Raw genomic sequence first — 13,045 nt, 5'->3', positions numbered from 1 at the left:
CCCTCTGTGTGCGCCTGCGCTGGTGTGAGGTTGCCAATGACCACAGTTCACTGAGCACCTACTGTGGGCCGGGCACTTGAGCAACATCCAGCAGCTCACAGTGCAGTGGTTCACGCAGGCTCAGGCGCCAGACTGCCGAGCACGTGATGTGGGCAGGTGGCTTCTGCACGCTGTGCCTCAGTATCCTCACCTGTGAGAGAGAGATCGCAGCAACAGCCTACACCGGGTGGGTGATTACTGTGTGCCCAGCTTTACTTAAAGCACCTGTGCATGTGTTAACTCAGTTACTCCTCACAGCACGGTTACAAGGCAGGTTTTATTTATTTATTTATTTACTTACTTACTTACTTAAGATGGAGTCTCGCTCTGTTGCCCAGGCTGGAGTCCAGGGGTGCGATCTTGGCTCATTGCATGCAACCTCCACCTCTCAGGTTCATGCGATTCTCACGAGGCAGGTATTATTATTTCTCTTTTACAGAGGGAGAAACTGAACCAGAGACAGTGGCAGTGCTGGGATCTACCTCAGAGGGTGGGGCCCTAAAGTTGCTCAGGGCTGTTCTTGACCCAGGGAATGATAATGTTCTTATCCTCACTCCACAGAGGAGGAAACTGAGGCTCAGAGGGGAGAAGGAACTTGAATGCCACTCAGCAAATCAGGGGCTGGGGCTTGAAACAAACTCTTCTGTCTCCCAGAGCAAGGCTCTGTGCATGCGTTCACTCTGCCTCTTACCAGGACAGGGTATAAGCAGAGAGCCAGGTCTCCAGGTGGAGGCCAGGTTCGGCGAGCCTGCGATGCCTTTGCTGGGTCTGCAATGAGGGGGGCTCCAGTGGGCCTCAGGGGACAGGACTATTCTCTGCTTTTTCCCAGTTGTCATAGCCCCCTCACCCCAGGTCAGCAGTGCGGGGCAGGGGAGGCTCCATCTGTTGGAGGGGGAGCCCAGAGGGCAAGAGAGCTGAGCCCTGATAGGTAGCAGCCTTTCTGGCTGTGAGGACGACTAAGTGGGACTGGCCTGTGGGAACACAGAGGTTCCAGCAGGAAGAGCAGAGACAGCAGTTAACATGTGTCAAGCACCTGCCGGCTGCAGGCCCTGGGCGCCGCTTTGTGTTCATGACCATGTCAGCTGCACCCAGTGACTCTGCGAGGTATTGTGTCCATTTCTCAGAGGGGGAAGCCAAGCCTCAGAGAGGTTCAGCCACTTGTTCAGGGCCACACAGCTAGTCAGTGGCAGAGCCAGGATTTGTACCCAGATGGTCTGGGCCCAGAGTACCTGCTCTTTACCACTGCCTGCCTCCTGAGAAACCTTAGACTTGCCCTCGGACAGAAACCTTGACAGGTCATACTGTCCCTTCCCTGCCTTCAAGAACACTGTCCTCACTGTGGTCCCTGCCCTGTTTGAGCCAAGGAGTTCAGAGTCCCATTGCAGTAGTATCACTTGGGGTGGTGAATGGGTGACTCTGAGGCCTGAGCCTGACTCTTGCAGTCTGGGTCTCTGGGGGCCTGGGGAACCTGGCTTGGGCTCTTGGTGGGAGGTGTGCTTATGGGCAGGGCTGTGGATTCCTGCCTGCCTGCCCGTCCGCCACCTGCCAGCTGGGCCAGGCCTGTGGTTTCCTCCGAGTAGTTTTCTCGGCCTTGCTGGCCCCCACCCAGGCTGAGCGTCGGCCACACAGCGTGTTGATGAGGGATGAGTCACCACCATGGGGGGAGGGAAGGAAATGAAGTCCAGCCAAAGCAGAGATGCAGGGCCTGGATCCAGCTGGGGAAACCGAGGCCAAGATGGGGAAGGTCCTTCAACAGAGACAGTAACAGCTGGAACTAGAACCCAGGACTCCCGACTCCCAGTGCAAGCCTCAGTTTCCCCCTCTGTAATATGAAGATGACAACGTCAGCTCTTTTCTCCTCTGCCACTCCTGGGGCCATTGTGACAGTTGAGAGATGGGATGGGGTGCTCATGCACCATATTTTACAGGTGAAAAAAACAGATTCAGAGAGGGAAAGTGACTTGGCTAAGGCCACACAGCAAATTAACATGTCCTGTGCAAGAAGCTCATTCAGAGGCCGGTGCAGGGGCTGACGCCTGTAATTCTAGCACTTTGGGAGGCCAAGGTGGGCAGATCACCTGAGGTTGGGAGTTAGAGACCAGCTTGACCAACATGGAGAAACCCCGTCTCTACTAAAAATATAACATTAGTCATACGTGGTGGCACATGCCTGTAATCCCAGCTACTCAGGAGGCTGTGGTAGGAGAATCGCTTGAACCTGGGAGGTGGGAGGCAGAGGTTGCCGTGAGCTGAGATCGTGCCATTGCACTCCAGCCTGGGCAACAAGAGCAAAACTTGGTCTCAAAAAAAAAAAAAAAAAGCCCATTCAGAACCCAGCCCCACCCCTTCCCAGGAGCACATCTTAGAAAGCTCTTTATGACTCATCAGGTGCTTCCTTTGGGCCTCCCCTGGTCCCCAGAGGCAGAGACTATAAACTCGATAACATGGGTGGGGAAATGTGGGTTCCAAGACACCATGTTCCCACTGAGGGCCATGGAGCACACTCAGGGCAAAGCTGCGGCCGCGGCCCCTGTGGAGAGCGGGGTCTGCCTCTCTGCAGGCTGAGGCCCCAGCCCCATTGCTTTCAGGAATGCTCCCATCCTTGGCAGCTACAAGGAAGAAAGATTTTTCACCCTAGGAGCTGCCAGATGGAGGGAGGGAGCCCATAGCTGGTTTGGGACTGCCAAGCTGGACCAGGACTGAGCAAGGGTTCCCAGGGCATAAATTTCCCCGGTGTCAGGCTGAGCTTCCCTGTCCCTTGCATGGTTTGCTCTGCCCACCACAGGCACCAGGGCCATGGGCCTCTCCTGCTCAGTGTCCTTCCCAATGCTGATGCTGTGGTCTTCCCCTGTAAGGCGCCTCTGCCTGGGCTTCCCCTGAATGGGGTCCTGGGCTCTCTTTGTGAGCTAAGAAGGGTTAACAGCCTCAATGGGAGTGCTCCTCCCAGTTGGTCCCAGCCCAGAAAGCTTTCCTCCAAGACCATTTCCTGACTCAGGGCCTTAGCCAGGCCCACAATGACCACCCCCAAGGGTCTGGAAGCCACTAAGGCCACATCTGGTTTGGATTACATCAGGGCTGGTGACGCTGCCTTTTCCTGTCTGGGTCTGGTGGCCTCGAATTCCACTGGCCACCTTGGACCCAACAAGACAGTGGTGGGTAAAGATTCAGCCAGTGACAGGGCTACCCTGAGGGCATGAGGCAGCCGGGGCTGTCCTGGAGGATGTGCCCACCTGGATCAATCTACCTGTGCTGCTGCCTACACACCTGTTTCTTCCTTCGTGTTAATGGGTAATATTGATTGGGCACCACACACTATACCAAGTGATTCCCATCAATTAACTCATTTTGTCCCCACCCCATGAGTAGGTATTTTCATTATTGGCATTTCACAGATGAGGAAACTGAGGCACAAGGAGTGTATGGACAAGTCCGTGGGCTCCCAGCCGGTGAATAGGGGAGGCAGGATGCGAGGCCGGCCATCTGACTCTTCCCACACAGCGGCCACTTCACAACCATTTGTTGAGCCTGGCTCTGGGCCTGGCCCCTAGTGAGAGCCTGGGGGTGACTGAGTCATGGTCCTTGCCCTTGAGGAGCTCCCAGCCTCTGGAACCCCAGTGGGAGGATGGGGTTCATGGTGAAGCTGGAAGGAAACTCGTCAAACCATGAGGAAGGAAGGAGACATTAACCCCTATTCTCTTCAGCTCACACCCAAGCTGAGGGCACACACGGAGCAGGGTTTTCCAGACAGGGGAGAATGCTGTCCAGAGACTTGGAGCTGAGAATAAGTTCACCTTGGAGCAGGCCAGTAGGGCTTTCGAATCAGATGAAGCAGGAAATAGGTCTGGAGAAGTTAGCAGGAGCCGGAATGGCAAGCTAACTTGGGACAATGAGGAACCGTGGAAAGGAGATCAGATCCAGGCTTACAAAGGATCCCTGCAGCTAGGGAGGTCAGTGAATCAGAGAGAGAGGCTGGAGGCAGGGAGACCCGGTAGAGGCTGGGCCATGTCTGCTTGAGAGGCTGTAAGAACTGTTGGGAGGGCCGGGCGCGGTGGCTCACGCCTGTAATCCCAGCACTTTGGGAGGCCGAGGCGGGTGGATCACGAGGTTAAGAAATCAAGACCATCCTGGTCAACATGGTGAAACCCCATCTCTACAAAAAATACAAAACATTAGCTGGGCATGGTGGCGCATGCCTGTAATCCCAGCTACTCAGGAGGCTGAGGCAGGAGAATTGCCTGAACCTAGGAGGCGGAGGTTGCGGTGAGCCGAGATTGCGCCATTGCACTCCAGCTTGGGTAACAAGAATGAAACTCCGTCTCAAAAAAAAAAAAAAAAGAACTGTGGGGAGGAGAAGAGGGAGACGCCTCCAAGAGAGAAAGGCTGGTAGCAGAGAGATTGGGCTCCAGGTCAGACAGAACAGGGTTCCTATCTACTTATTTGCCCTCCCTGAGCCTCAGTTTCCTGTCTGTAAAATGGGGTAAGAAGTGTACCTGCTTCTCAGGGTCAGTGAGAAAGTTACATGAGATCTATAGGTGGAACCTGGTACAGGCTACTGAAATTATGTTTGTTTCACAACTGTTTCTCTGGCCCCGGCTATATTCCAGACACTGCCCTAGGTGCTGGAGACAAGCAATGAATAGACAAAAATCCCTGGCCTGGTGAAGCTTCATTCCAGTGGGGAGACAGACACTGAATGGCAATAATGAATTTAGAGTATGTTAGTGGTGGGGAAAGTGGGGAATGTGGTGGTCAGGGTGGTCAGGGCGGGCTTCTCTGAGGATGTTTGAACAGGAACTAAAAGATGAGAGGGAGTGAACCCTGTGGACATTCATGGAAGATAAGGCAGAGCCAGTGTACAGGCTGCTTGGAATGCATGAGGGGGAAGGAAGGAGAAGCTGGGGCCAGACCACAATGGCCCTCTCCCATTAGCGAAACAGGGAACCTTGCTGGGGGGTCTTTGAGAATTTTTTTTTTTTTTTGAGACAGAGTCTCGCTTTGTCACCCAGGCTGGAGTGCAGTGGTGTTATCTCAACTCACTGCAACCTCTGCCTCCTGGGTTCAAGTGTTTCTCCTGCCTCAGCCTCCCGAGTAGCTGGGATTACAGGCATGGGCCACTACACCTGGGTAATTTTTGAATTTTTAGTAGAGACAGGGTTTCACTATGTTGGCTAGGCTGGTCTCGAACTCTTGACCTGAGGTGATCCACCTGCCTCCGCGTCCCAGTGTTGGGATTATAGGCGTGAGCCACTGCAGCCAGCCTTGAGATTTAATTCATGACGAATGAATGAACAGGTGACCATGACTCCATCCATCCACTCCTAAACCTTTATGGAGGGGTTACTATGAGCAAGTCATCGAGTTAGGGAAGATGACAAAATGCATAAGGCAGACCCAAACGTGGCCCTTGAAGTTTACATTCGAAGGCAGAGACACAATAAAATGTGAGGACACGCACACATGTGTAATACATTGCAGCAGATGCTGTCAGGGATGCAAATGGGAGGCAGAGGGAGAATAATCTGGGGGCATCTAATTAGACAAGGAGGTGCAGGAAGGCTTCTCAGAGAAGGGGATGTGATGTGGGTCCTGGGTGTAGAGAGGCAGCCATTGTAGGCAAAGGGAACAGCCACTGCAAAGGCCTAGAGATAGAAAGGAAACTTATGGGAGGCAACTGTCCTAAGGGAGTGGGAGGGTTGGTCCTCTCTTTTTTGTATTCAAGTGAGCTCAGGGAGACCTCAAAACTGGCCCTGAGGGCTGTGGTCGAGAGGAGGCAGCCCTGGTCTTTCTGGGGACACCAGGCTGGGTTCTGGCTGACAGTGGTCTGTTTTTAGCTATGGAACTGCTTCCTTCTGCCCCACAAGCTGCCTCCCCAAGTCACCACCCAGTACCAGCAGGGTCGGAACAAGGGATTAGGCACCTCTAAGCCTGTGGGGATGTGGGTTTTGCTGTGTGTGAAGGGAGGGATGGGGAGCACTGAGGGTGTGAGGTCCTCCAATGGGGTTGTTTTATTAATAAATTCTAATTTCATTCCTGCTGACTGAATTGTACAAGCAGTGTGCAGGACAAGGCTTCCCACATACCAGTCCTGGGGGCTGGAATCACTGCCCCCATTTTACAGATGAGGAAACAGACTCAGAGAGGTGAATCCACTTGCTCAAGGTCACACAGCAAGGAAGTGAAGATGCCAGGAACTGAGTCAAAAGCCTTGTCTATGTAACAGCCCTTCTTGCCTCTGAATCCTGCCCTCCTGCCTCCACAGCAGCTAAACATTCCTTTGGGGCATAAATCAGGTTAAGGGAGACGTGTTCAGGACCCAAATACCTATTTATTGTACTTAACAAACATTTATTTATTTATTTATTTATTTATTTATTTATTTTTGAGACAGAGTCTTGCTCTGTCGCCTAGGCTGGAGTGCAGTGGTGCAATCTCCACTCACTGCAACCTCCGCCTCGTGGGTTCAAGTCATCCTCCTGCCTCAGCCTCCCAAGTACATGGGACTACAGGCATGTGCCACCGCACTCAGCTAATTTTTGTATTTTTAGTAGAGACAGGGCTTTACCCTGTTGGTCAGGCTGGTCTCAAACTCCTGACCTCAAGTGTTCCTCCCACCTTGGCCTTCCAAAGAGCTAGGATTACAGGCGTGAGCTACCAGGCCCAGCCAACAAATACTGACATCGTAGCTTCCACGTGCCAGACCCTGTTCTAAGTGCTTTGCCAATGTTAACTCATGTAATCCTCACAATAGCATCATGGGGGTAGGTATTGTCAGGGTCCACATTTTACAGACGGGAGAAACCCAGAAAGAGGAAGCAACTTGCCCAAGGTCACAGTCATAGTTAGGACGCAGCGCCTGTCCATGGGTGGATGGGAGTCTGGGTGGGGAAGGGATGTTTTGGCGGAGGCCCGGATTCCTGGGTTCCATACGCTCCCAGCAGGCAGCATGCCAGGCTGGTCCACACAACCTCCCCGCTTTCCCTCATCACGAAGGCAGCCTTGCAGGGGCCTACCCTCCAAGGGAGAGGGTCTCCTTCCTCAGCCAAGGCACTGTCTGGGGTGTGGGCAGGAGTGTCTAACTCTGGACCATGGAATGCCATAAGCTGGGGAAGGAAGCGGGTGGGCGGAGAGCAGGCTGGAGATAAGGCATCTGGGAGGAGGGGCCGGCTAAGGAAGGCTAGCCCTGTGGGTGGGGGAGGGTGGTCTCCCTGGGGCCTAGGAGTCCTCCTGTCTCTTGGGAGAGCAGAGACTGAGGCCCAGCAGATGAAGCTTCCTGACGGTCCTTCAGAGCTGCCACACTTGGGTGGGAAGGGGCTGGCCACCTGGAAAGGCAGTGGGCTCCCCGTTCGTGGAACCCACGTGATGTTGACCACTTGATGTAGAGAGGATTCAGAAATCAGGCAGGAGATGCCCTTCCAGCTCTGATATTCCAGGAATCTGAGCTGCTATGATTAAAAACTCTAGAGGATTCTGAAATACCCATTTCAGATTCTGATTCCCATGTTAGGATTGGATTCGTCTAACTCTGCAAGGTGTCTCAGTATCCTTTTTGGCTGTCACCTGCTAAAGAGGAGGAATGGGGACTGGGATTCCTTCCTGGAGATGGACATGCTTCCTATGAGGATGATCCTAGATGCAGAGTCTGATGCGATGGCCCCATCCCTCCCCTCCAGAGTGACACAGTTAAGGCATCAGAGGGGGTGCCATGGATGGGTTGAGAAGTGGCTCTGCTCCTGCTTTGCTGTGTGACCTTGGGCACATCACCTATCTTCTCTGGCCTTGGTCTCTCCCTCTGTGCCAAGGGGCTCTCTCTAGGTCGACACAGGCATTCACTGTCCCCCGCAACCCCTGTCCAGATGAGGGTGGTCAGGTGGGAGCCGGAGGTGAATGTTGGTCATGGAAAGAATGTGAAGGCAGGAGGCCCCATGGGTGGGGTCCCCAAGCTGGACAGCTAGCCAAGGGCGCATGAGATCATGGTGTGTCTTTGCCCAGCACCTCCAGAGAAGGGACCTCCTCCAGCCATCCCTCAGGTCAGACCCATTCCTGGGACTCAGACCCAAAGAGGCTGCCCCTTCCCCCAACCGCTGGACAAAGGGAGTGAAATGCAGAGAGGCGGGCGCTGGTCCAGGCTCATATAATGGGTCCAAGACGTGCACTGAGCCCAGGGTCTTGCTTGGGGGTTGGGCGGGGGGGAGGGGCCTGTCTTCACTTCTTGACTGTGTTGGAGGCCAGAGAGAGATGTGCAGGGGGCTCTGAGCCTGCATTGGGGCGACGCTTTGCACTTTCCCCAAGGGCGAGGGGTGAGCAGGAGACTCAGACTCCTTCTCCACAAGTTCCACCCTAGTGCAGAGCTAAACCCCCATGGGTTGGGGGGATGCTGGGGACTGTGGCGGCCTGGGCTCCCCCAGCCCAGCCAGCCTCCTATCCTCCTAGTAGCTCAGAACCCAGGCTGGGAAGGGACTGGGGTCACCAGGGCTCCACAGGAATTCGAAACAGGAACGGTGCCCAGCAGAGGCCTCTTCCCTGACCCAACTGAGAAAAAACTCTCACCCCTTTGAATCTGTCTGTCTCTGCCTCTGCAGGGTCTGTCTCTGTGCATCTCTTTCTCTGTCATATACATCCACCCAGCCTGAGACATACTGATCCACACAGGCACATTTGTTGTACAGACTCACACAAGCGCCTGCTTCCCCATCCTCACCATGCCCTATGCACAGAGGGCCTTTCCCCTCCTCTCTGCCCTTTGAAGCTGCACATAGGAGGCAGCACAGACCCTTGCTCCTTCTCCCCGTTGTTTGATGGGTTCCAGGCTGGGGCTCAGCAGCCATGGTGGGGAGGGGTCCCACAGCTGGCCAGGCATTTCCCAGCCCCTCTCACCCTGCAGGTCCTCCTCCACCCCGACTCTGAGACTGTGGGAACCAGACAGTTCAGGCTGTCCAGCCGGGCTCACTTCCTTCCAGGCCCCAGGGGACCTGTTGGGGGAGGAGGGAGCAGCAGAGGCTGGAGTCCATGGGGCTGCCTGGCAAGGGAGGGCCTCTGGAGGGGACAGGGCTGCCTGCCCCAGAAGGGGTCTCCTTGGTGTAACCTCATGGAACATAAGACCCTCTAGACCCCATGCCAAAAACCAGAATGAGGGAGCCCCAGCATTCCTCTCTCCTCTCCCTATGCCCATGATCCAGATAGAAGGACTGAGGCTCTGGGGAGGAAGCAATTGGCCTTTGCTCCTCCAGTGCTGGGGGCTATGGGGACAGTGACGTTTCATGTTCCTCTGTCTGTTCCTCTAACAGGGGCCATGAATATCCCCATTTCTCCTGCTTCCATGCAAAGCAGTAGAGAAGGTTGAAGGTCAGGGTTCAGTCAATTTTGAATGATACCTAGGACAGTCACAGACCATGCCTCTGGCCCCAGAGAAATGCCGTCTTAAAGAGACACCAGAGGATCTCAGAGAACTGGGGACTCAGGGGAGCTCCCCGGTTAATGTGGGAAGTCCACAGAGGGGATAGATGCTGTCTTTTGAACCCTGGGTGCCCTGTCTGCACAATGGGCGAAGGGTGCCTTTCTAGCCCTGGCCTTCCAGGATTTCAGCAAAGCCCTCCCACCCCTGGGTGTCACCACCAGCTCTGCTCTGACACTCTTCTCCACCCTGTGTCCTTACTCAACAAGCTGCAGGTCAGAGGCTGGAGGGTAGAGCCACACAGATGTGGCTTTGATATCCTCTCTGCTACTCATTTGCCATCTGAAGTTGGAGCTGGTGAGCCTGTTTCCGCCACTGTAAACGGGGCCAACATTCTATATCACACAGGTGAGATGATATACAAGCCCAGGACAGGATCAGTGTCACAAATTGTCAGAGTTATAATGACTGCTCCTATGGGGGCTGTTGAGTCCCAGCGTCTGAGACGGGAGAATCGGTCGCTCAGGCCAGCCCAGCCTTGCCCCTGCCCAGTCTCTCCCTTGCCTGTATCCTCCTCTCCCTGCCCTTGTTCCCTGCCTCCCCTTCCTCTCGCTTTCTGGGAAACTCCCTGAGAAAGTCCCCAGCAGGAGAAAAACCTCATGTGAGACATTCCTACCCGGGGGCTCTGCCCCAACTACACAACCCCCCGGCCACAGCCACCCCACATACAACCAGGTGCCCTGGCCCTCAGCCACCAGGCAAGCTGACCCTCATCATCACATGGCTTTATTGGCCCTCAGAGCCACAGAGTAAGTCCCAAGGGGTCCCGCTCCCCCTCACCCCCAAGTTTGTCCGGAGGCCCCAGGGGCGTGGCTGAGCATCGCTTCCATCTTGGATTTTCGTCCTGGTTGTCCTTGGCTCGCCAGGGCTGGGGCCTTTGAGAGTTCTCCAGGTCCTAGAGCCAGGCTCAGCCCAGAGGATGTAGTTGGCAAGGGCCCTGTAGGGACTGCCCGAGGCGAGGCTGCCTTTACTCAAAGAAGAACATTCCTGGCGTCCGGTATAGGCAGGGGGTCAGCCCCAGTGGGTAGCCGGAGCCTCCCTGGACAGGGAAGCCACCTGCAACCCAGGGTTCCTTGGGGTCAGCTGGCAGGGGCAGTGGGGCTCGGAGTGAGGCTGGAGAGGTGGGTGGTGCAGTGGAGGGGGCTGCTGAGGCCAAGAGGTGCTCAAGGCCTGGGTCAGTGCCCATGCAAAAATTCAGCGCCTGCAGCCGGCACTGGTAGCTGCTCCCGATGCCTGCTTCTGGGGACAAGGCGGGTGTAGGGGCCTTGTTAAAACCCTCAGCCTCGGAGAAGCCAGCAGGAAAGCCAAATGCTGGGCATGAGGAAGATGCGGTGGCCACGGGGAGCTCCCCTGGGCCTGCAGGCTTGGGCGTGGAAATCTCTTTGGACTCCATGGGTGGCCGAGGCCTGGCATCAGTGATTGCTGGGCATATACTGGCTGGCATGGCCCCCACCAGACCCCCAAAGCTTAGGCCCTTGGGGTCTGGCAGCTCTGGCAGGAATGAGCACTGCCTGGCGGTCGTGGTGTTGGGGTCTCCTGGGTCCTGGCTGGTCGCCCTGAGGGGTCCACGGCGTGGCTTAGTAGGGCCCCTGGTGCCCTCCGCACCTGTCCGCCGGGTGAAGCGGCGGCGGCGGCGTAGGAAGCTGCCATGCTCAAACATGTCATGGCAGTCAGGGTCCAGCGTCCAGTAGCTGCCCTTGCCTGGCTTGCGGTCATCACGAGGCACCTTGACAAAGCACTCGTTGAGTGACAGGTTGTGGCGGATGCTGTTCTGCCAGCCGGGCCGGTTGTGGCGGTAGAAGGCAAAGCGGCCCATGATGTAGCGGTAGATGCCACTGAGGGTGGCCCGCTGCCCCGGTGAGCTCTGGATGGCCATAGCAATAAGGGCGATGTAGCTGTAGGGAGGCTTGGTCGACTCGGCCGCAGGGACCCGGGGTCCAGGCGGGGGCTGCTGCTGCTGCTGCTGCATCCTGGCTGCGCTGGCCGGGCTGCCGGGACCTGGTGGGTCAGGCTCCGCGTCCAAGGCTGGCGTCGGGAACAGCCTGCCCGGGCTGGTTAAAAGGTCCACTGGCCCAGCCTCCCAGCCTGGAAAGGCAAAAAGGGGTGGGTCTGCTGAGCCGTCCTCCCCTCCTCCCTCGCCCCACTCCCTCAAGGGCCAAGAGAGGCGGGCAGGAGAGGCCAGTAGTGGGAAGCCGAGCAGCTGCCAAGGATGAGAAAGTGGGAAGGAAGGGACTGAGACCCTCAGCCCACGTGTGCTGGGTGGTGGTGGCTGGGGAGGGACAGGATGTGAAACTGAGCGGGCCAGAGACAAAACCAAAGTGAGACAGGCAGAAACAGAGACAGGGAAAAAAGAGAGACAGAGAGAGGGAGAGACATCACAAGAGGGAGAAAGAGAGGGAGAGACAAAGATAAGACAGAGGCAGACACAATGAACAGAGACACAGAGCCTCTCAGACACACACACATAGACACACAGACACACAGACACAGAGACACACACACAGAGAGACACATAGAGAGACACACAAACACACATAGACACACAGACACACATAGACATACACACAAGCACAGACACACAGACACCCAGATATACACACACAAACACACGGACACGCAAGCACACACACAGACACACACGCGGTATACAGAGAAAGTGAGAATCACTGAGCAGGCAGAAGGATATCCACAGAGCCAGAGAGAAAGGAGATACAGTGAGACGCAGGTGCAAACACAAGGAGTGACAGGAGCGAATAGAGAGGAGAGGCAGGCCTGAGCCCAGTCCCCCTAGAGTGAGAAAAGCCCCAGGGGCCTCTCTGATCTCTGCCTCTACTCCCGCTTTTCCCTCTCCTCCTCCCAGGCCTGTAGTCTACTGCCTCCTCCTGTGGGGCAGAGCCCTTGGGGCCACACCACTCCTACCCCACCCTCCTAGCTCTGGGGTGTGTGCAGGGAGGGGCACCTAGGATGGTAAGGAGAGGCCACGAAATTCAGTTCTGCTGAGCCCCTGTCGCCCCCTAGTGACTGGTGTGGGAAGGACAGCTTTCTGGGGAGAGATCCTCCCTCCCAAGAGGCCCCTCAAAACCCTGGCTGAGCCTCAGTTTCCCCATCTCTAAAATGGAGCTGGTGACTCCTCAGCTGTCCAGGGCATGGTGAGGAGGCAACAGGTTCCCCTTACACAGAATCCAGCACCCTCAGAGAGAAAGTGAAAACGGATAGGGGTATGAACATGGCTGCGGATTGTCACTCTGAACTGAGGCTACCTCAGCTGCAGCCTGGGGTTGGGAGGTCCAGACAGGTCAGACTTAGAACAATCAGGCCTTCTGAAGCAGGGAGCAGCATCCTCTCTGCTCTCCATTCCCAAGTCACACAGGCCAAGTGTACCAGGCCAGCTCACCTCCCCAACCCTACACTCACTTCTCCAACCAAGCCTGCTCTGGAGGGCTTCATAGCTTCTTTATTTTATTTTATTTTATTTATTTGTGACAGAGTCTTATTTTTCTTGAGACCAGCCTGGCCAACAAGGTGAAACCCCAACTCTACTAAAAATACAAAAAT

At 55.6% G+C, this 13,045-nt stretch overlaps 1 protein-coding gene across 1 annotated transcript; it reads right to left on the bottom strand.

The window, feature by feature from the left end:
* Positions 1 to 10,197: 10,197 nt before the first annotated feature.
* On the bottom strand, positions 10,198 to 11,529 carry FOXS1 (forkhead box S1). The gene has a single exon (XM_017514810.1). It carries the CDS (start codon positions 11,457 to 11,459, stop codon positions 10,458 to 10,460), a length of 1,002 nt encoding a protein of 333 aa, XP_017370299.1. The 5' UTR covers positions 11,460 to 11,529; the 3' UTR covers positions 10,198 to 10,457.
* Positions 11,530 to 13,045: the final 1,516 nt, after the last annotated feature.

This window comes from Cebus imitator, unplaced genomic scaffold (assembly GCF_001604975.1).
Source record: "Cebus imitator isolate Cc_AM_T3 unplaced genomic scaffold, Cebus_imitator-1.0 Scaffold18, whole genome shotgun sequence".
Lineage (NCBI taxonomy): Eukaryota > Metazoa > Chordata > Mammalia > Primates > Cebidae > Cebus > Cebus imitator.
The sequence above is the reverse complement of the archived record's forward strand: the minus strand, read 5'-3'. Positions and strand labels throughout refer to the sequence as shown.

Coding starts and splice junctions, on each gene's coding strand:
- FOXS1 (XM_017514810.1), bottom strand. CDS start 11,459: ATGCAGCAGCAGCAGCAGCAGCCCCCGCCTGGACCCCGGGTCCCTGCG.